General features: G+C 45.7%; 1 protein-coding gene across 1 annotated transcript in view; it reads left to right on the plus strand.

The window, feature by feature from the left end:
• LOC309566118 (uncharacterized protein) overlaps window positions 1–22,917 on the plus strand; it is a 110,914-nt gene that overhangs the window by 55,964 nt on the left and 32,033 nt on the right. The window contains exons 8-9 of the mRNA XM_082271173.1: window positions 3,541–3,816; window positions 6,203–6,394. Of these exons, the coding sequence (XP_082127299.1) occupies window positions 3,541–3,816; window positions 6,203–6,394 (468 nt within the window). The remainder of the gene's footprint in view (window positions 1–3,540; window positions 3,817–6,202; window positions 6,395–22,917) is intronic.

The following is a 22,917-nucleotide window of genomic DNA, read 5'->3' on the forward strand; positions in this document are numbered from 1 at the left end:
GGGTCTGATTCCAGAGTGGGGGGGGGGGGTAGGGGGCTTCATGTGAATTGCATGGTGCAGCTGCTAGTATACAAAGAACATCCAGTCGATTCGTTTGTAAGTCTTAAAGCTGAAACATCCCTGCGTTTCCCACCCAATAAGGGCTACTATGCTTGGAGTTGCCCAGAGCTGAAGGTCTGGACTACTCAAGTGAGGAACAGTGGGGTTGCCCCACAAAGGTGTGTATAGGCACCTAAAATAGGATTTCGTCAAACGTGACAGGGTAAAATTGAGGCCCTCTAAAAACCAAAGTGCTAAGGACTGCATAGGAATTCACTATAGTTGCCTCTGGAGTCGGGGCTTTAAATGCTCTTTATCAAAACAATTGGAAATAAACAACCAACTGAACACACATTGTGTAAGATTTTGGCAGAAACCATGTTTTAAATAGTTTGCCCACAGGGCAATTTTTTGTTCTGGTGAAATCTCTCAAATGAGGGCCTGCATCGATCTGATTTTACAAGAAATTGAAGTCTACTTTGACCTTCCTTTACTTACGGTATTTATATGATCAGTGGTCATTTTTGTACATAGAATTCTGCAAAATGGTTTGTGTCGTATGCAAAAAAAAAAAATTCTTTGGAGCCCCTGAATCCCTGTTTCGTTTTTAAACAATATACCAAAGAAATATTGTATAGCGCATTTCATTTGCATTTATTTTTTTTTTTTTCAGGTCCATTGTGTTTGTAGGTGCAGTCTTAGCCAAAAATATTGGCACTCCTGCTTTTCTGTCAGGTAATTTACCAGTTCTTCCAGAAAAGTGTTGCAATTACAAATGTTTAGGCATTCTCATGTTTATTTCTTTTGTTTTTGGTATGACACCAAAAAATGGGGAAACCAAATCTGCGACTTTCCATGCAAAACTCCAAAAATGGACTGGACAAAATTGTCACCTTCTCAAAACTGTAAGAAATAATTGCATTCCAATTTTGTGATGCTACTGCAATTAGTAACTAAAGAGATTGTAAAGGCAGAAGGTTTTTTTTTTTTTATCACAATGCCTTGTAAGCATTACAATATAAAAACCTGTGTGCTGTACCCTCCTAATACTTACCTGAGCCTATCTTTATCCCTTTGGGGCTGAGACAGCAGCATGGCGCAATTGGCTCCCGCTGCTGTCAATTAGGCAATTAGGAGAGAGAGGGGGCAGGGCCAGGTCCCATCTTCAAGTCTCCATAAACATGGCGAGCTGTGACTCGGCTTAGATGCCCCAAAAGCAAGCCGCTTGCTGTGGGGGCACCCAACAGGTGGGAGGAACCAGGAGCACGGATAATGGACCTGAAAAGAGGAGGATCCGGGCCACTCTGCAAAACCGCTGCACAGAGCAGGTAAGTATAACCTATTTGTTAAAAAAAAAAAGATAGATAGATAGATAAAAAAAGACTTTGCAATCACTGTATCAATTACCAGCCGCTGACGATAGAGAAATCGCATTGACCGCTGTTTAAAATGGTGAAAAATCGACAAAACCTGGTTTGTTTTGTCTGTGTGCCACACGGAGCACAGAGAAGACAAAGCAGAAAATAATTTTCTGAGGATTTGAGAACAAAGATTGTGGAAAAGCATGGACAATCTTAAGGTTACAAGTCCATCTCCAGAGCTGTTCATGTGTCCACTGTGCGCAACATTTTCAAGAAGTTTACAGCTCATAGCACTGTAGCTCCTCTCCCTGGATGTGGATGAAAGAGAGAGATTGCAACTAAGGATTGTTCAAATTGTGGATAAAGAACCTCGATCAACTTCCTGACAAATTCAAGCTGACCTTTTAGGAACAGGGTACAACTGTGTCAGCTCGCACTAAACTTCGCCATCTGAATGAAAAGGGATGCTATGATAGGAGACCCGGGGAGACTCTACTGCTGAAACAAATGTAAAAAGTCAGATTGGAGTTTGCCAAAACTTACCTGAGGAAGCCAAAATCTTTTTGGGAGTATGTGCTATGAACAGACGAAACAAAATGACAGATTTTTGGTACAGCTCATCGTTCTACTGCTTTCAGAAAAAGGAATGAGACTTTTTAAAGATACGATTACAGTCAAACATGGTGGACGTTCATTGATGTTTTTGGGGTTGCTTTACTGTTTCATGCACTGGATGTCTCGGCTGTGTGCATGGCATTATGAAATCAGAAGACTACAAAAGAATTCTGGGATGCAATGCAGGGCCCAGTGTCAGAAATATGGGTCTCCATCAGAGGTCATGGGTCTTGCAGCAGGACAATGACTCCAAAGCACACATCAAAAAGCACCCAGAAATGGCTTAAAGCGGAGTTCCAGCCATTTCACTCACCTGTCCAACGGTCCAGCGATGCGGCCGCCCGAAGCCTCGATCCTCTCCCTTGGCGCCGGCATCACTGCTGTGGGCACCCGGCTGTGACAGTTTGCGGCTTCACAGCCGGGTACGCACTGCGCATGCGCGAGTTGCGCTAAGAGCCGTGATTGGCCGGCAATCTTCTGGGACCTTTGACATGTCCCAGAAGATTGCAGGGAGGGAGGGGGAGAGGAGAACTTCCGCTCAGGGCGGCGCTCCGAGCGGAAGTGGGAGCGGGCACCTGTCAAAACTAGGTACCCGCTCCCCCCCCCACAAAATGACATGCCAAATGTGGCATGTCAGGGGGTTAGGACCACCTAAAGCGGAAGTTCCACTTTTGGGTGGAACTCCGCTTTAAGTGCTGGAGAGTACTGAACTGGCCTGCAATGCGTCCAGATCTAAATCCCATATGTGGCGAGATCTTAAACCAGCAGTTGGGAAAAGGAACCCTTCCAATTTGAGAGACCTAGAGCAGTTGGCGAAAGAAGAGTTGTCCTAAATTCCACTAGAGAGGTGTATGAAACTCATTGATGGTTACAGAAAGTGATTGATTTCATTTAGAATTTTCCAAGGGGTGTGTGCTACCAAATATTACATTGAGGGTGCCAATAATACTATCAAGTACATTTTTGGAGTTTTACATGGAAAGTGTCAGGTTTGGCTTTTTTGTTTCTCCTCTTTTCGTCATACCGATACAAACAAAAGAAATAAACATGAGAATGCCTAAACATTTGGTATTGCAAATTGCATTTCTCAGCAAAGTGATGCATTATCTGACAAACGCAGGAGTATCCAATATTTGTGGCCATGACTGTACGTAGATTGTTTGTTTTTCATTCCATACTATTGGATTTTAAAGCTTGGATAAGGTGTTAATGCTTGAGTTTTATCAGTGCATCTTAAATGAGGAAAGAAATTCCTTAAATTTTGCTGGGCTGCCGGATCACACTAACTTTTTACACAAGTAGCAATTTTGTCTTGATTTCAATCACTTCAAAAAAACCTTTAAAATAACCGTGCTGTCCAAAGTTTATTAAATCTTGTTAGCACACACTTGGCTCATCATTAACCTTTTTATAAATACACTTCTGCTAAAACCCTTGACATTGCGTCCACACTTCACATGATTTTATATGATTTTAAAGATGTGAGCTAAAAACTGACAAAGCAAGTTATGTCTCTCCTCTGTAGTACATCGTAATATGCCCATGGAGGATGCCCTGGCTCTGGTAGTTAAGGCATTCGGGAAAATTTTTGGCGAGCGTGAACAACAAGAGCGTAATGAAATTTCACACAAAGCGGCTGATCTGGCAGACGACTACCTGGAGAGGGAACTCTATGAATCTTACACTGTCCCTCTGGACATTAGGCACCTTCTCTTCCTCTTAAGTGATGGCAAATATTTATATGCTGAAGAGCTGAAAGCAGTCAGTGACTACCTGAAGACCAGGATAACTGAGCTGGAAGGTATACTTAACATTTCCCATTTTGTCCCCAGTGCGCACACACGACCAGAACCCCCTTACTCTTAACATCTACCACTTCTTGTTCAGTGACTTGGTTCTACACAAGTATTTATATTAGAATCACTGGTAAAGTTAATCTAGACAGCTTTCTCCTATTTTTTTTTTGTTTTAAACTGTTTATTTTTTACATCCTTAAACCTTTTTTTACGTTATGTTGAGGGGAAAAACATGGCATTCTTTTTAATCTTCTAAGTCTTTCTAGTCTAAATACAGGGTTACCAAATATACAACAGGACACAAAATAATATTCTTTCTTGTTTTCCTTCAGGATTGGGGTTAGTGTTGCTGCCATCTCATTCGGAGTGCCCCATGTTTAAAAAACTGTATACATTTTTAGGGTCAATTCAAATGTAAATGCACCCAAATCTACATTAGTGTTTTTCAGTCAAACTGTATTTCTTATTCTACATCAAAGACTAATTTAATTTTAAAAAGGATCCATTCTGTTTAAATATTAAAAAGAATTTAAAAAATGTAAATGGATAAATCTTAAACTCCATTTTGATACAGTTGCACTTCGCTTTGGGATTACTTTAATAAACATCAGTTATTCATAATTTTAGTTCCTCAAATGGTTTGCACCGTCGACTTTTTAGCATTTTTTTGTATTTCCAGTTTGTAGTCTCCAATTAAAAAATACACTGAAACATGAAATACTAATATTCATTCAAATAACTGTTTTACTGTTCAAACACCAACATAAAATTTTTATTTTGTTCTAGTATTTGAAAGAAAAAAAAATTCTACAGGAAATTTAAAGTGAAACTCCGGCTTTGTTAGAAAACAAGCTACATATATTTGCATAAATATTTTAAGGATTTTAAAAAAACTTTGCAAAATCTGCTCTAGAGCTAGCATTTCTATTTTCTTCCCTTCTCCTGTTTTTTTTTTTTTTTTTTTTTTGTCCGATTTTGAAGGTAGTGCACAAGATCACTGTTGAGGCTGTCCGATGTATACTTCATAAAAAAAAAAAAAATTGGACTTCTAATGTGAAATGACTAGTGTAGGATTTTTCGGTAAATTATAGATGCGAAGGCTGATTATTAGATTGTTTACCCACAATTTGTTTAACTAGAAGCTTTTGGGCCAAAGCCCTGCCAAACTCTGCCTGATAGCCATACACTAGGCAGGTCTTTTGGTAATCTTGGAGCTTTGTATATTTAAAGCTGAAACTTTATTTTGGTTTTAAATAGAATTGTGAGTGGTTAGAACTTGGGTCAAATTATATTGCTGTCCCTGTGCTTTCTTGGTTGTTTCATTTGTTTTCTCCTGGTGACCATTACCAGTGGAGGAGAGAGGATAAAACCAAGATTTTGAATTGCTATCAAAACCTAAATAAAGTAGGTACTGTTCTAATGGGGCGATTTGTTCCAGTGACTGTCTAAGATGGCATTTGCCTCACTTTGGAGAGCATTTTTCTAGCTACCTGTTGTTGTGTTTACAGGACAAGCTATAAATATATATATCTAAATGGAGCACGGATTGGGGAGGAAAAATCCTGACATTGGTTTTCACTATTACTCCATCCAAAACTAAAAGGTTTATGCTTAACTGCAACAATCTGACACCTATGATTTTAGTTTCTCCCCAGTTTTGATTTGCCGGATAATTTAAAATTACCGTGGAAAATTATTAAAAGTTCCTTTTGATTGCAATATTTGTCAATAATATTTAAAATCTAATAGCCACACGTTGTCAGTTGTCCATTATCACTTGTGTAACAAGCTGTTAGTTTAGAGTCCACCCCAAAAATTGCTCTACAGTATATGATTGGCCTAGAAATATTTGTCTCTTTGCCATTAGGCACAGACTTATGTGTATGGTTTGATGCTAAATAGCTGTAGAATAATGTCCGTTACATAGAAAGGATTAACATTTTAATATTTTGGCTGCAGGGAGAAGGTGGGAGTATGCCGTCTAAGGGATGAAGGTAGATGTTTCCTTTTCAGATGACCAATGATTTTTTTTTTATTTTTTGACAGCTTGAGAAATCCATGTATAGCTAAAGAAGACAAAATTGGTGATTTTGATAGCATTCCCTTAGAATCTAAATTATGAAAATGTTTGCACTTTCAGTGAACCCGGAGTTGCACTTTAAAATCCATTTTAAATAAGGATTATGGATTCTAGTGCAACTGAACAACTTATCTTGTGTTCTCTGTACATCATGCTGTACTTTTTAGAAGGTCTATTTAACTGTGGTTATTAACTCTTCATGTCAGATACATGTGTTGCTGATTGGGCAGCTGTATTAAAGCTTCCAGTTGCAGTAGTATGGGATATTTTTCCTTCTTTCTCTCCTTGTCTAATTTTTTTTCGAACTTTAGGCTTTGAAGAAGCAGACACTACTGAACAGGCTAATCCTGCATTTGATAGTCACACCAACAGTAAAACACATCTCTTGGAGAAGCCTCCTCCACTTCTTCCCACTCCTGCCAGGAATTCATTTGGTGGGCTACCTAAGCCTTCCTTGCTAGGTGACAGACCGTCAACTGGTATCAGTCTTCTCTCCAGTCAAGGTAAACAGGCCTTTCTTTAACGCTTTTGCTTTTTCTCACTTAATAATTGTGGCGTAGTGTTCATCGCTGGGCTAGCTCGAGGTGTCATGTCTTTAAAGGTAATTGAGACTGATGGGCACTTATTGACGTTATTGGGACATTTATGTTCATTTTGTTTTTTTATTGCCCTTAAAAGCTGTTTGAAAGTATTTTATTTCTTTAAAATTGCCTATAAATATTAAAAAAACTTATGAATAACCAAGGAAATACACTCATGGAAGCTGTTTTGCCTGCAAAGATTTGCAGTTCTATCCAATAACACTAAAGGAAGTTCCTCCTAAATGTTGTCGTCCTCTTTCCCGCCAAACCTAGAACACTGGGCTGGCTGTATGTTCTTGCTGGGTTTTGACGGATCCTTAGTCGTAATAAACCTGAAAGCAAAATTTTATTGTATTGCAGCTTACTTGTGATGGCTGCGTTCATTTTGTTTTTTTAGGTTTGCTTGCTTCTATTGTCATCTGGTGATCCAGACAATATTGTCTGTTTGTTCAAATGAACAAGCTTTCTAGCACACTTGATCAGTTAGAGAGGTGAGACAAACTACTTAATGTGGTTGTAAACAAACATGGCTATACTTATCTGCTCTGCGTAATCGTTTTGCACAGAGCAGCCACGATCCTCCTCTGGGGTCCCCTGCTCTTCATCGGTTGCCCCCATGGAAAGCTGTTTTCCTAGGGGGCACCTGTGCAGGCTCGCTCCTGAGTCCCGCTGCTGCATTCATTGACAGAGCCAAAGGCTCCTGCTGTTATGAATTTGTCCAATGAGGAGAGTGACAGTAGCTGGAGATGCTGCACTCGTGCACATCGCTGGATCGGGCTTGGGTCAGAAGAAGGTGGGTTTGGGGGGGAGCTGCCGCACAGAAGTATTTTCACCTTTAAATGCATAGAATGCATTAAGGTAAAAAAAAAAAACCTTTACAACCACTTTAAAGAGGAAGTAAACCCTCCTCTGCAACTTGTACCTATAGGTAAGCCTATATTAAAGCTTACCTATAGGTACTGTAAATATCTCCTAAACATGCACTGTTTAGGAGATATTTACCTTGCATGCAGCCGGTGACGTTACTGGCGCATGCGCTCTGAAGGAACGGCCGCTGGTGCCGTTCCTTCAGAGTCCCATGCCGTGACCATTGGCTCCCGTGTGCAGGTGTGACGTCACCGCGGCTCCGGCCAATTGAGATGGCCGGATGCCGCGATCCCGGAAGACAGGCGACTGGACATGTCGCCCGTCATACAGGTAAGCGGGCGGCACGGCGGGGGCTCGTTCTAAGGTAGTATTTCATAATGAGCTAGTATGCGATGCATACTAGCTCATTATGTGTTTGTCTTTCAGGTTGCAAAAAAGAAGTTTCATGGGTTTACAACCTCTTTAACACTGGCATGGGTGCTTACAATGATCCGCTTTTATTTACAGCGGGTAAAATGGGTATTGAACATGTCACCATTTTTCTAGGTAAATATATTTTGTAAAGGTGCGATTGGAAATAAAAATTTTCACTACATATCGGTAACCACCCATACAATCCATACATACAAGACCCTAAAACACATACAGTATCTCACCAAAGGGAGTACACCTCTCACATTTTTGTAAATATTTTATTATATCTTTTCATGTGATTAAACAGAAGAAATTACAACACTTTGCTACAATGTAAAGTAGTGAGTGTACAGCTTGAATAACAGTGTAAATTTGCTGTCCCCTCAAAATCAACACACGGCCATTAATGCATAGACCACTGGCAACAAAATTCAGTACACCCCTAAGTGACAATGTCCAAATTGGACCCAAAGTGTACATTTTTTGTGTGGCCACCATTATTTTCCAGCACTGCCTTAACCCTTTTGGGCATTGAGTTCACCAAAGCTTTACAAGTTGCCACTGGAGTCCTCTTCCACTTTTCCATGACGACCTCACGGATCTGGGGTATGTTGGAGACCTTGCGCTGCTCCGTTTGAGGATGTCCCACAGATGCTTAATAGGGTTTATGTCTGGAGACCTGCTTTGCGAGTCCATCACCTTTACCCTCAGCTTCTTTAGCAAGGCAGTGGTCGTCTTGGAGGTGTATTTGGGATCATTATGTTGGAGGACTGCTGCGGTCCAATCTCCGAAGGGAGGGGGATCATACTCTGCTTCAGTATGTCACAGTACATGTTGGCATTCATGGTTCCCTCAATGAACTATAGCTCCCTAATGCCAGCAGCACTCATGCACTTGACTGTAGGCAGAACACACTTGTCTTTGAACTCCTCACTTGGTTGCCAACTCACACGCTTGACACCATCTGTACCAAATAGGTTTATCTTGGTGTCATCAGACCACAGGACATGGTTCCAGTAATCCATGTCCTTATTCTGTCTTCAGCAAACTGTTTGCGGGCTTTCTTGTGCATCATCTTCTGGGGCAACAGCTATGCAGTCCAATTTGATGCAGTGTGCGGCATATAGTCCAAGCACTGGCAGGCTGACCCCACACCCCTTCAACCTCTGCAACAATGCAGGCAGCACTCATACGTCTATTTCCCAAAGACAACCTCTGGATATGATGCTGAGCACGTGCACTCAACTTCTTTGGTGGACCATGGCGAGGCCTGTTCTGAGTGGAACCTGTCCTGTTAAACCACTGTATGGTCTTGGCTACCATGGCTGTGTTATTTTGAAATATTTACACTGTTATACAAGCTGTACACTCACTACTTTACATTGTAGCAAAGTGTAATTTCTTAAGTGTTGTCACATGAAAAGATATAATAAAATATTTACAAAAATGTGAGGGGTGTACTGACTTTTGTGAGATACTGTATTCTGAAATTGTTTTGTGTAGTAAAATGGAATGACACAGGGAAAAAGTATTGAACACGCTAAATGAAATGTATTTAATACTTCTTACAAAATCCTTTGTTGGTAACGACCGCTTCAAGATGCCTCCTGTATAAAGAAACTAGTCGCATGCGTTGCTCAGGTGTGATTTTGTCCCATTCTTCCACACAAACCATCTTCCAAATCTTAAAGGTTCTGTGGGCCTCTTCTATGAACTTTTGATCTTTGGTATTTTCCATAGATTTTCTGTTGGATTTAAGTCAGGTAAGGCAATTCTAGCACCTTTATTTTCTTTCTTTTAAACCAACTGAGGTTTTCCTTTTTGAGATCATTGTCTTGCTGAAATGTCCAACCTCGTTTCATCTTCTTCATCATGGTAGATGGCAGCAGATTTTTATCAAGAATGTCTTGGTACATTTTTCTATTCACCTTCCTTCAATGACATGAAGTTTGCCAGTACCGTATGCTGAAAAACAGCCCAACACCATGTTCCCACCTCCAAACTTCACTGCTGGCATGGTGTTTTTGGGTTGATATGCAGTGCTATTTAACTGACTTCCAAACATGGTGGGTATTGTGGCATTCAAAGAGTTACATTTTGGTCTTATCTGACCATACTATATAATCCCAGTTTCCCTTACGTCCTCCGACAGTCGCTGCCCCTCATATAGTCTTCACCAATGTTACATAGTTACATAGTAGATGAGGTTGAATAAAGACAATAGTCCATCCAGTTCAACCTGTGTAGGTGTGTATGGCTGTAATCATCTCACATACCCCTGAATGTTCTGATCCTTGAGATGCAAGTCTAAGAGTCTTTTGAAAGCCACCATACTTCCCGCAGAAACCACCTCTTGTGGTAGAGAATTCCACAATCTTGTAGCCCTCACAGTAAAGAACCCCCCACGTTGCCTGAGGTTAAAACGCTTCTCCTCTAATCGCATTGTATGCCCTCGAGTCCTCGTGCAATCCCTTCGATTGAACAGCTTTTTTTCTAAGCTGAGATCCCCATTGAGATATTTGTAAATTGCTATCATGTCCCCCCTCAGGAGTCTCTTCTCCAGGGAGAATAAATCAAGCTATTGCAGACGCTCTTCATAATTAAGGTCCTCCAATCCCCTAATCCGTTTATTTGCCCTTCTCTGTACTCTCTCCAGCTCCAACACATCCCTCCTGAGGACTGGCGACCAGAACTGGATAGAATACTCCAGATGCGGTCGGACCAGAGTTTTATAAAGTGGAAGGATTATAGTCTTATCTCTGGAATACATCCCTTTCTTTATGCATGCTAATATTCTGCTGGCTTTGGCTGCCGCTTGACATTGCATGCTATTGCCTAATCTATCATCAACCAAGACTCCCAGATCTTTCTCCATTTTTGATTCCCCCAAGGGTTCCCCTCCTAACGTGTATTGTGATTTTATGTTTTTAGTCCCCAAGTGCAAAACCTTACACTTCTCCACGTTAAACCTCATTTGCCATGTCTTGGCCCACTCCGTTATTTTGTCCAGGTCATTCTGTAGGATATCTGCTTCATGCTGTGAAGTTATTGCCCTGGCCAATTTTGTCTCATCTGCAAAAACTGATATCGAACTACTGACCCCGACCTCAATGCTGTTTATGAATAAATTGAACAAGGTTGGTCCCAGGACTGAGCCTTGGGGGACCCCGCTTACTACCTCAGACCAGTCTGAGTATGCGCTGTTTATTACCACCCTTTGGACACGCCCTTTTAGCCAGTTCCGTATCCAAGAGCAAACCCTGCTGTCGATACCTGCAGACCTTATTTTATAAATTAAGCACTTGTGGGGAACTGTATCAAATGCCTTTGCGAAATCCGGGTACACCACATCCACTGGTCTGCCCCTATCTAGCTCACAGCTCACCTCCTCGTAGAATGTTAAGAGATTGGTTTGACAAGAATGCCCATTTGTAAACCCGTGCTGATTACTGCTGATGATGTTGTCTTTAGCAAACTGTACGATATAGTCCCTTATCATACCCTCCAGAAGTTTACATACTATTGATGTCAAACTGACAGGCCTATAATTTCCCGGGGTATGCCTCTGCCCCTCTTTGAATATCGGAATCACGTTGGCTTTCCTCCAATCCCCTGGTACATCTCCTGTCCAAATACTGTCAGCAAAGATCAGGAACAGTGGTCTAGATATAACCTTTACTGAGTTCCTTGAGTACTCTCGGATGTACGCCATCCGGGCCTGATGATTTGTTTGTGTTAAGTTTATCCAGCCTTTCCCTGATTACACCCTCTGTAAGCCATAGTGGCAAGTCCTGTGTATTACTACTAACCATACAGTCATGGTCAGTGTACCCCTCCGTTTTTCCTGTGTAAAGACTGACGAGAAAAAAGCATTCAGCACGGTTGCTTTTTCAGTGTCCTCTGTAACCATCCTCCCATCGTTCATTATGTGTGCAATATGCTCTGCTCTAGTTTTTTTGCTGTTGATATATTTAAAAAATTTCTTTGGGTTTTTTTTACTATCCTCCGCTATTTGTCTCTCAAAGTTGATTTTAGCCATCTTGATTTCGTGTTTACTTTTTATTATTTGCCTCCTTGTATTGTATGAAAGCACATACTGTGCCCTCTGCTTTATATTTCTTGAAGGCCAATTTTTTCCTCCTAATAAGTTTAACGCTACGGTTTAGCCAGCCAGGTTTGGCTTTGTCTCTTCTAAATTTATTTCCCATAGGAATGCACTGCAAGATGCATTTGCTTAATGTGGTCCTAAAGCATTCCCATTTTTCCTCTGTGGTCAGGGATCCCAGGGTTTGGTCCCAGTTTACCCTTTCCATCAATTAGTACAATTTTGGAAAGTCTGCCCTTCTGAAGTTTAGGGTTCTTATGTTCCCCACTTGCCTTGTTATATTGTTATTTATACTAAATGCGATCATCTTGTGATCGCTAGAGCCCAGGTTGTCCTGGACTCCTACCTCCGAGATTAGGTCTGGGTCATTAGTGATCAATAGATCCAGGATTGCTTTTTCTCTAGTCGGAGAATCCACTAACTGAGACATGTAATTATCCTGTAAGGTTTCCGTGAATAGATGGGCCTTCTGTGAGTGTGTAGTCCCCTCTTCCCAGTCGATGTCGGGATAATTGAAGTCCCCCAATATGATGACTGATCCCAGTTTTGCCATTTTACCCATTAGTGCTAAAAATTCCAGCTCTACCTCCTCCCCTTGTTTAGGTGGCCTATAGCAAACCCCCACAATTACTTTTCCCTTTTCTCCTTCCCTATGGAGTTCTACCCACACAGATTCTAACTTCATACTCATCCCTTCCGTAATGTCACTCCTCTCTATCACCTTTATATTGTTCTTGACATAGAGACATACCCCTCCCCCCTCTTTTTCCTACCCTGTCCTTCCGGTACACCGAATACCCTTGGATATTGGCCAGCCAGTCATGTGAGGGGTCGAACCAAGTCTCCGTTATTCCCACAAGGTCTATGTCATCCTCAGGTACTAACATTTCCAACTCATCCATTTTATTAGCTAGGCTCCTGGCATTAGCATATACCCCTCTTAGTTTTACGGAAGTTAAACGTGATTGGTGGTTATGTTTATTCCTGTTTAGTCTGAGCATTTCCCGCACAGACCTACCAATTGACGTTGTGTCCCTACTGTCACTGCTGACCCTACCACTGCCTTCAGTCCTTTGCTCCCTCCTGACTGACTCTGCTTCTGAGCCCTCCCCCCGTCTCCTAGTTTAAAAGCCCCTCCAACTTGGTGGCCATCTTTCTCCCCAAAAGAGCTGTACCGTCCCCATTAAGGTGCAGCCCATCCTTGCTAAAGAGCCGGTAGCTGACTGAGTATTGACTTCCGCTCTGCAGGAGTAGCTAGGCATAAGACTTGTTAGAAACAAAAGCTTTTAGCATAGACACACCCATGGGGGCTGTCCCACTGGTCAATACCCCCCCCTGCAGTAAGCCATCCCAACTCAGTTTGTCTCGGTCTAGCGTTAGGAGTAGATGGGCCTCCCTGTGCTGGGGCTACAGTCTCAGCCTTCTAATCTTTTCTTATGATTTTTATTTACAAGAATGTCAGTTTTTTTTTTTCTTTGCTTTACTAGCTGTTTATTTTGTCAGCTTTAGTTTTAGTCGGATCTTCAGATGAAGATGGATTTTGCGGAGCTGGGAATCGGACTGGCCGCCCTGGCTCTCCAGGGCAGAGGGTCAGAGGGATCCCCAGCCCGCCATCGAGCGTTCGGCTATGGTTGGCCCTGGCGCTATGAACGACCCATCCCTGCTCGCAGCAGGGATGCAGCCTGTGAGGTGGCTATCTCACTGGGCACTTATACGGTTAAGTGCTGCAGTGTCCTGCGTTTTTTGGCTGACGGCATTCCCTGTCATCTGAGGACAGAGGCTTTCCGTTAAATAGAGGCACCCCACGCCATCCGGTACAGGTAAGTACTTTTCTGTGTGGGGCCTCTTTCTGGGGTGGCAGTCCTGTGTTGCTGTGTGTCCCCTCATGTATGTGCATTTGTGGGGCTCCCTGATGCGATCCTTGCTGGGGTCTTTTTTATTGCACTGCTGGTGCTGTGTGGTTTTGGGGGTCCCTCTCCTGTGTCACTTTCAGTGTTTGGGAGGTGCAGACTGTGTGGGGCGGCCGCTGCGGCTAAAAAACGCGCGGTCCGCCATTTTTGATGTGGGCAGCATGTCTGGCTTCACTATGGGCTTTGCTAACAGCTTGCTGTGTGGTGTTTTGGCGCCATCTTGTGTGTGGCAGAACGATCGTTCCGAGCACATGGCGGCCATCTTGCCGAAGCCTCCCATTACTTTCTATGGGCAGCCATTTTCCCTTAGCCTTGCAGCATATAGTTCAGCCTCTGGTGACCTCACTTCCTTTTCCTCTGGAGCAGCGATCTGTGTGGTAACACTCTGTGGGGCTCTGCAGACTGTCTCTTCCATATCTCTGTTTTATCCTTCCTGGCTCAGTTTTGTCCCTTTTTGGGGGGGGGGGGGTCTGTGTACACAGTGTATTTGGCGGTGGGCTGCGCAATCCGCATCGCTTTTAAAGGGACAGTACTTTTTGTCTGTTTTTTTGCAATGGAATCTCAGGACCGCAAATTCCCCCCAGCCTTGGTGGGGGACCCCAGTTCTGCTGAACCCCCCGTTATACCTAATTTGGCCGCTGTGGTGGCGACTTTAGTGTCAAAAATGGAGGTGCTGATGGCTGAACAAGCTGCTAGGAAAAGGCCTAGATTATCTTTCTCCTCTGATTCAGATGGTGGCTGGCGTGCCCTTTTCAGGGTCTCGCTCGTCCCTGGACCCACTGGGGTCTGAGGGGGAGGCGGAGGTGGAGGGGGTTGATGATTCTCCCCCGGGGTCGCCTGAAGAACGCTCAGCTATGGATGCGTTGATTTCTTTTTAAAAAAAAACACATTTGGAGCATGAGCCCACTCCTCCGGGCATTGTTTCCTCCTTTGGTACACATAGGACCCGCAAGTCGGCACAGGTTTTTCCCTGCCCCGCTGAGTTTCATCACACTGTGAATGAACAATGGCGCAGTTTAAAACGCCCTTTCACGGTGCCTAATCGGTTTAAACTGCTTTACCCCTTTGCGCCTTCTACGGATTCACGCTGGTGTGTGGCTCCCCAGGTGGATCACACGGTGGCCATGTTAAACAAGGCCACTCTGGTTCCCACTGAGGATACCTCGGTGTTTCGGGATCCTACGGACAGGAGGTTGGAGTCTCTTGCCTGCCATGCCTACATGGTGGCAGGTTCCATGCTCAAACCTATTTTCGCTTCTGTCATGGTGGCTCAGGCGGTGGCAGATTGGACTAAGGTGCTTAGACGCGTCTGATTCTGCCCCCCCCCGGTACGCTGGCAATGGTGAACCTAATTTCATCAAGGGGTCATGTATTTGTGCGATGCGGCCTTGAATGAGGCCCCTTTGGCTGCACGCCTGTCTAGCGTTGCGGTACTTAACCGTCGACTGATCTGGCTGAAGAGCTGGTCGGCTGACCAGACGTCACGGAAAACGGTGACTGATTTTCCCTATGCATGGTCTCGCCTTTTTGGCGAGGCTTTGGATACCTTGGTGAAAGGAGTCACTGGGGGCAAAAGCACTCTGCTGCCCCAGAATCCGAAGAACAAGCCTTTTCGCGGCAAGCGGGGTCCCACCTTTAGACCCAATCAGGGGTCCTTTCGTGCCTTTAAGCCACAAAACAAGGGCAAACCTTTTCAAGGGCCGAGGTGGCCAGAAAAAGCCCTGGGCGGGCAAGCAAAAGTCCGGCCATGCTGGTGCCGCGGCTCAATCCGCCTCTGCCTCAAGGGGCGCCCTCACCTGTTTCAGGGGTGGGGGGAAGTTTGCGCGGTTTCCTCCCAACCTTGGCTCTGAATTCCGGACAGGTGGGTTCTGGAAATCATTCGATCAGGATACAAGATCGAATTCCTTTCACGGCCGGCGGACAGATTCTTTCCCTCAAATCTTCATTTGACCCCAGGGCGCCTACAGGACCTGCATCAAGCGGTGCAGGACCTCCTTGCCCATTGGGTGATTGTCCCGATGCCTCATCGGGACAGGTTTCGGGGGTTTTAATCGAATCTGTTCACTGGTCATCAGAGGTACCTCCGGTTCGCCATAGCGGAGGACCACTATCAGTTCGTAGCGCTACCGTTCGGTCTCGCGTCTGCTCCAAGGTGTTTACCAAAGTGCTGGCGCCTGTTCTGGGCCTGTTGAGGGCACAGGGCATTGCGGTCTTGGGATATCTGGACGATCTCCTGTTAAGATCGAGTGCCAGTCAGAGCCTGTTGTGCGATCTGTCGACTACGGTACAGGAGTTTGGTTGGACCATCAACGTTCAGAAGTCGAGTTGTCTCCTTCGGTTCGTCTTCCCCATCTGGGAATGGTTCTGGACTCTGCTCAAGCGAAAGTGTTTCTGCCGGAGGACAAGCTTCGGACCCTTCAGGATGAGATCAGGTCCCTCAGGGACAACCAATCCTTGTCACTCAGGACCTGTATGTGGTCCCTGGGGTTGATGGTATCAGCCTTCGAGGTGATACCCTTTGCTCCGTTTCAAACACGGTCTCTTTAAGCGGAGATCTTGGCCAGGCGGGACAGACTACCACAGTCCTTGGATCTGAGGGTCTCGTTGAGTCGCCAGACCAGAATGGATCTTCTGTGGTGGCTTCAGTCCCCGGCTGTGTCGGAAGGGAAATCCTTCTGTCCGTTACTGTGGACAGTGATTACCACGGATGCCAGCCTGTCGGGCTGAGGTGGAGTACCGGGCAACCTGTCTGCCCAGGGCACTTGGTCGGAGGAGGAATCCTCCCTTCCGATCAACATATTGGAATTGAGAGCACTCAAACTGTCTCTTCCAGTGGTCAGATCGACTTCGGGGCCGGCCCGTTCGGGTACAGGCGGAAAATGCTACTGCGGTGGCTTACATAAACCACCAAGGGGGCACCAGGAGGGCCCGGGAGGTGACCGACATTCTGTTTTGGGCCGTGACTCATGTGAACTGCCGAAATCGCCGGGACATTCCGGGTGTGGAGAATTGGCAGGCAGATTATCTGAGCAGCCAGACCCTGGATCATGGGGAATGGTCCCTACACCCGGAGGTCTTCCAACTGCTGTGTGCAAAGTGGAGATCCCCAGACGTGGATCTGTTTGCGTCTCGGCTGAACCACAAGGTGGAAAGGTTCCTGGCAAGAACGCGCAATCATCGGGCGGACGCCTCAGATGCGCTGGTGGCCCCTTGGCATCAGTATCGTCTGATGTATGCCTTTCCTCCGATTCAGTTGTTATCCAGGTTCCTTCGCAGGCTGGCCTTGGAACCGAACTTGGTGATTCCACGCCGGTCCTGGTACGCGGACATCGTTCACTTAGCAGTCGAGCCTCCTTGGCGGCTGCCGATGCGGGAAGATCTACTGTCTCAGGGACCGATCTTCCATCCTGCTTTACAGTCGCTGGCTTTAACGGCCTGGCTGTTGAAAGCCAGGCCCTGAGAGACAGGGGTCTCTCCCCAGAGGTCATTCCTACTTTGATCAAGGCTAGAAAAACCTCGTCTGGTAAGATTTATTACCGTACTTGGAAAGCTTATTTTGCCTGGTGTGAATCCAGGGGGTTTTCTCCTCGCTCATACTCGGTGACAAGAGTGTTGGCTTTCCTCCAGACTGGTGTGGACCAGCACCTGGCGCTGGCCACGATAAAGGGCCAGGTATCTGCACTGGCTGTTCTCTTCAACGCCCTGTGGCGTCTCATTCCTTAATTCGCACCTTCATTCAAGGTGTGCAACATTTGGCCCCTCCCCGGAGGGAGCCTTTACCTCCATGGGACTTGAACTTGGTTCTGTCCGCGTTACAGCATTCTCCCTTTGAAAACATCCGGGAGATATCTTTGCCTCTGCTGTCTAAGAAGGTTGCCTTTCTAGTGGCGATCACTTCGTCTCGCAGGGTGTCGGAGTTGGCGGCGTTGTCTTGCCGCTCTCCTTATCTGGTGGTTCATAAAGATAAGGTGGTCTTGCGACCTAATTCGTCATTTCTCCCTAAGGTGGTGTCTGACTTTCACCTTAATGAGGACATTGTTTTGCCTTCACTCTGTGCGAAGCCTAAGCATCCTAAGGAGGTTGCATTGCATTCCTTGGATGTTGTCAGGGCGATCAGGGTTTACTTGTCGTCCACTGAATCCTTTCGGAAATCGGATTCCCTCTTTGTCCTTCCTGAGGGACCTTTGGAAGGGCATGGCGGGGTCTGCGGCGACCATTGCCAAATGGATCAGACAGACGATTGTCCAGGCCTATGCTTTGAAGGAACGGGTTCCGCCCTTCCCTGTTAAGGCGCACTCTACCAGATCAATGAGTACGTCCTAGGCCTACCGGCATCAGGCCTCGGTGGCCCAGGTGTGCAAGGCTGCGACTTGGTCGTCGGTGCACACCTTTTCCAAATTCTATGATTGATTGTTCTGGCATCAGCTGATGCCTCCTTTGGCCGCAAAGTTCTCTGTGCGGCAGTGCCATAGGGGACCCTTGTTTTTTGTGGGTCCCTGGCTGTTGGGGTTGTTTATACCCTGGGTTATTTGCTTTCCTGGGCTGTTGCTCCTGTTGAGCCTTTTCTTTTGCCCAGAAGGTTCTCTTACTGTGCGTGTAAGGTTCCTTTCTCTGATGTGGGTGCTGCGTTGCCTTTTCTACGGTTGCGTCTCCCACCACTCATGTCTACACTGCTTTGGGACATCCCATTGGTGAAGACTATATGAGGGGCGGCGACTGTCGGAGGACCTAAGAGAAAACTAAATTTTTGTAAAATCTTACCGTAAAATTCTTTTGAGTCCTCCGACAGTCGCTGCCCCCGCCCCCTGCCCCTCTTTTGGGTTTTTTTTCTTGTACACTTATTGCTATGCTACCAAACTGAGTTGGGATGACTTACTGCAGGGGGGCTATTGACCAGTGGGACAGCCCCCATGGGTGTGTCTGTGCTAAAAGCTTTTGTTTCTAACAGTCTTATGCCTAGCTACTCCTGCGGAGCGGAAGTCAATACCCATTGGTGAAGACTATATGAGGGGCGGCGACTGTCGGAGGACTCGGAGAGGAATTTTACGGTAAGATTTTACAAAAATTCCGTTATTTCACAGGCTTATCTAAATGTTGTGCAGCAAACTTTAAACATGCTTTTTTCTAAAGCAATGTAGTCTTCTGTGGTGAGTGTGCATACAGGCCATGGTGGTTGAGTGCATTACTTATTTTTTTCTTTGAAACAATTTTACCTGATAAACCCAGGAGAGGTTCTTCCTTCCAACCTAGGTTTATTCCCAGACTGCCTGCGAGGTCTCCTCAGGGGCGGTGCAAGACTTGCTACTACATTGCGTGATTGTTCCTATTTCAGAATTGAATCGTTTTTTTTTTCATGGGTTTTATTCAAACCTGTTAACAGTTCTTAGGAAGGAAGTCACGGTTCGTCCAATCTCGGACCTCAAAGCTCTGAACTACTTTGTTCGGGTACAGATGTTTCGAATGGAGTCCATTTGTACGGTGGTGGCATCCCTTCATCAAGGGGATCTTCTGCCTCCATCGATATCAATTTCACTTTCCTGCCTATTTGGATATGTCGTGATCCACGCTTCCTCCACTTTGCCGTGAGCGAGGAGCATTATCAGTGACATTAACCTTTTTGGTCTAGCCTCAGCTCCTCGGGTCTTCACAAGTGTTGGCCCCGGTGTTGGCATTGTTGTGCCAGCGGGCGATTGCGGTACTGGAGTAACTGGATGACCTTCTGCGAGCAGAGTCTCTGACTATTCTGACGGACAACCGAGAGATTACTGTGCGGACTCTGCAGGAGCTCAGTTGGAAATTAAAATTTCCAGGAATCTGTTCTGGTTCCGTCCACCAAGTTGGACTATCTGGGTCTGCTTTTGACTCAGCCTAAGCCAGGGTGTTCCTCCTATGGGACAAGCGTCAATAGTTGCAGGATGTTAGTCAGCTCCTGTTGTCCAGCAGTCGGTCATTTCGTAGACTTGCATGTGGGTGCTTGGTCTGATGGTGTCTGCCTTCGAGGTAGCTCTGTTTGCACAGTCCCACAGGAGACCTCTGCAAAAAGATTCTTGTCATGTGGAACAAGAATCCACAGTCTCTAGACATTCTGATCCTGTTGAGTGGGGATACGAGAGGGTCCCTGATTCAGGGGCTCTGGCAGGAAAAAAAATCTTTCCTTCCCCCTGTAGTTGACGGTGGTCTCCATGGATGCCAGTCTGTCTGGGTGGGGTGGTGATTTTGGCACGGATTGTGCTTAGGAGTCTGGACTCTGGAGAAATCCAGACTACCGATCAATATACTGGACATTTCCTTTGGAGGTATTCCATCAGTTGTAAAATCAAAAAAAATCTGCGCTTAATAAATATTGGCATTACTGTGACAAGGGGAGGATTGCGGTACTGGGGTACCTGGACAATCTCCTAAGAGAAGACCCTCATTCAGTCCTGTTGGGCGACTTGACAACTACGGACTCTGCAAAGAATTGAAACCTCAATTCCAAAAAATCCGCTCTGGTACCATCCTCAAAGCTGAATTATCTGGGCCTGACTCTGGACTCTGCTTCGGGGAGAGTTTTTCTTCCCCCAGGAAAAGCTGCAAAAGTTGCAGGGGGTGATTGGTTTGCTGTTATTCAGCAATCTGGCCTCTCTGCAGACTTGCATGCGAGCCTTGGGCCTGATGGTGTCGACCTTCGAGGCAGTTCCGTTTGCTCAGTTCCTCACGAGACCCTTACAAAGGGAAGTTCTTTTCAAATGGAACAAAGATCCAAAATCCTTGGACACTATGATTTGGTTGAGTAACAACATACTGCTCTTCTATGGAGGCTTTCGCTCATTAACCCTATTCCAGGGCAAGTCCTTCCTCCCATTGTATTAGACTGTGGCAACCATGGATGCCAGCCTATCCGGCTGGGGTAACTGTGTGTCAAGGGGTCCTGAACAGTAGTAGAGTCCATACTTCCGATCAATATTCTGGAACTCCGAACGATAAAGCTTTTCCTGAGTCACTGGACAAATCGTTTGCAGGGTTGTCCAGTCCGGATTCAGTCAGACAAAGCCATGGCCGTGGCTTACATCAATCATCAAGGGGGCACCAAGAGTGTCTTGGCGGCCTGGGAGGTGGCGGAGATCCTGAAATGGGCAGAAAATTTTCTTCCAGCCTTTTCCGCCGTGTATATTCCAGGAGTGGAGAACTGGCAGGCCGATTACCTGAGTCGTCAGGTGTTGGATCAGGGGGACTTGCCCCTGCACCCAGAGGTGTTTCACCTTCTGTGTGTCCGGTGGGGGACATCTGATGTAGATCTGATAGCTTCTTGACTCAACAAGAAGGTTCAGAGGTTTGTAGCCAGGTCTTGGGATGCTCTGGCCGATGCCACAGACACACTGGTGGCTCCTTGGGGTCAGTATCGGCTGATCTGTGCTTTCCCTCCGCTGAAACTCCTGTAGAGGCTTTTGCACAGAATAGAGGTGGAAGGGATTCCAGTCATTCTGGTGGCCACAGACTGACCTCGTCAGTCTGGGTACGCAGATCTGGTAAGGTTGGTCGCCAATGCTCCTTGGAGACTTTCTCTCAGGGAAGATCTGCTGTCTCAAGGGCCGATCTTCCATCCTGCTTTAGTCTCTGGCTTTAATGGCATGGCTGTTGAAACCCAGGTATTGAAGGACAGGGGTCTTTCGGACTCGGTGATTCCTACACTGTTGAAGGCTAGAAAATCTACCTCCAGGAAGATCTGTCATTGTACGTGTAAATCGTACATCTCATGTGAGTCACAGTCAGTCTGAGTCAGTCAGTGTTAATCGCTAAAGGTGCATCCTCTCCATTTGTCGGTGGCTAGGATTTTGACCTTTCTTCAAAAAGGGGTTGAACAGCGGTTGGCCTTGGGCACTATAAAATGCTAAGTGTTGGATTTGGTTGTATTTTTTTCCAACGTCCTTTAGCTACACATGCCTTGATTTGCACTTTTATACAAGGGGTTCGCCAAATGGCTCCTCTGAGGCGATCCCGTTACCGTTACTGGGATCTTTAACTTGGTACTGTCTGTTTTTCAAAAACCACCTTTTGAGAACATTAGGGAGATTCCTCTGCTTACAATGTCACAGAAGGTTGCCTTTTTGGTGGCTTTTACTTCTGCTTGCAGAGTATCTGATTTGGCGGAGCTATCCTGCCATTTTACCTTATCTGGTGGTCCACAGAGATAGTGGTACTTCGACCTAATCAGTCGTTTCTTCCTAAGGTGGTTTCTGATTTCCATTTCAATGAAGACATTGTGCTGCTTTCACTTTGTCCTAAGCCCAAGCATCCCAAGGAAATTGCTTTGCGTTCTTTTGATGTGGTTCGGGCAACTTGAGTTTACCTGGCGGCTACTGAATCTTTCAGTAAATTAGACTCTGTCCTCGCGAAAGGACCTCTAAAGGGAATGGCTGCGATCATATCCAGGTAGATCAGGCAGACGGTGGTACAGGCTTATTCACTGAGGGGTTAGGTTCCACCTTTCCCTGTGAAAGCACATTCTACTAGGGCGCTGAGTATCTCTTGGGCTTTTCACCATCAGACGTCAGTAATTCAAGTTTGCAAGACTGCAAGTTGGTCGTCTATGCACACATTCACAAAATTCTACAGAGTGGATGTCTTCGCATCTTCGGGTGCTTCTTTTGGCCGCAAGATTTTGCAGGCTGCTGTGTAAAAAAGAAAATGTCTCTGTCGCTCATTGACAGACGTAGTCCTCGTTGATTCAACACACTCGGGTTATGCTGCCCTCCACAGGAGTAGGACTAGAACAGGAAAGAAAATTCTCTCTCTCCCTCTCCCTCTCCCTCTCCCTCTCCCTCTCCTCTCCCTCTCCCTCTCCCCTCTCCCTCTCCCTCTCCCTCTCCCTCTCCCTCTCCCTCTCTCTCTCTCTCTCTCTCTCTCTCTCTCTCTCTCTCTCTCTCTCTCTCTCTCTCTCTCTCTCTCTCTCTCTCTCTCTCTCTCTCTCTCTCTCTCTCTCTCTCTCTCTCTCTCTCCCTCTCTCTCTCTCTCTCTCTCTCTCTCTCTCCTCTCTCTCTCTCTCTCTCCTCTCTCTCTCTCTCTCTCCCCTCTCTCTCTCTCTCTCTCTCCCCTCTCCTCTCTCTCTCTCTCCCCTCTCTCTCTCTCTCTCTCCCCCCTCTCTCTCTCTCTCTCGCCCTCTCTCTCTC

The sequence above is a fragment of the Pelophylax lessonae genome, assembly GCF_965119305.1.
Source record: "Pelophylax lessonae genome assembly, chromosome: 10".
In the NCBI taxonomy this organism is placed as follows: domain Eukaryota; kingdom Metazoa; phylum Chordata; class Amphibia; order Anura; family Ranidae; genus Pelophylax; species Pelophylax lessonae.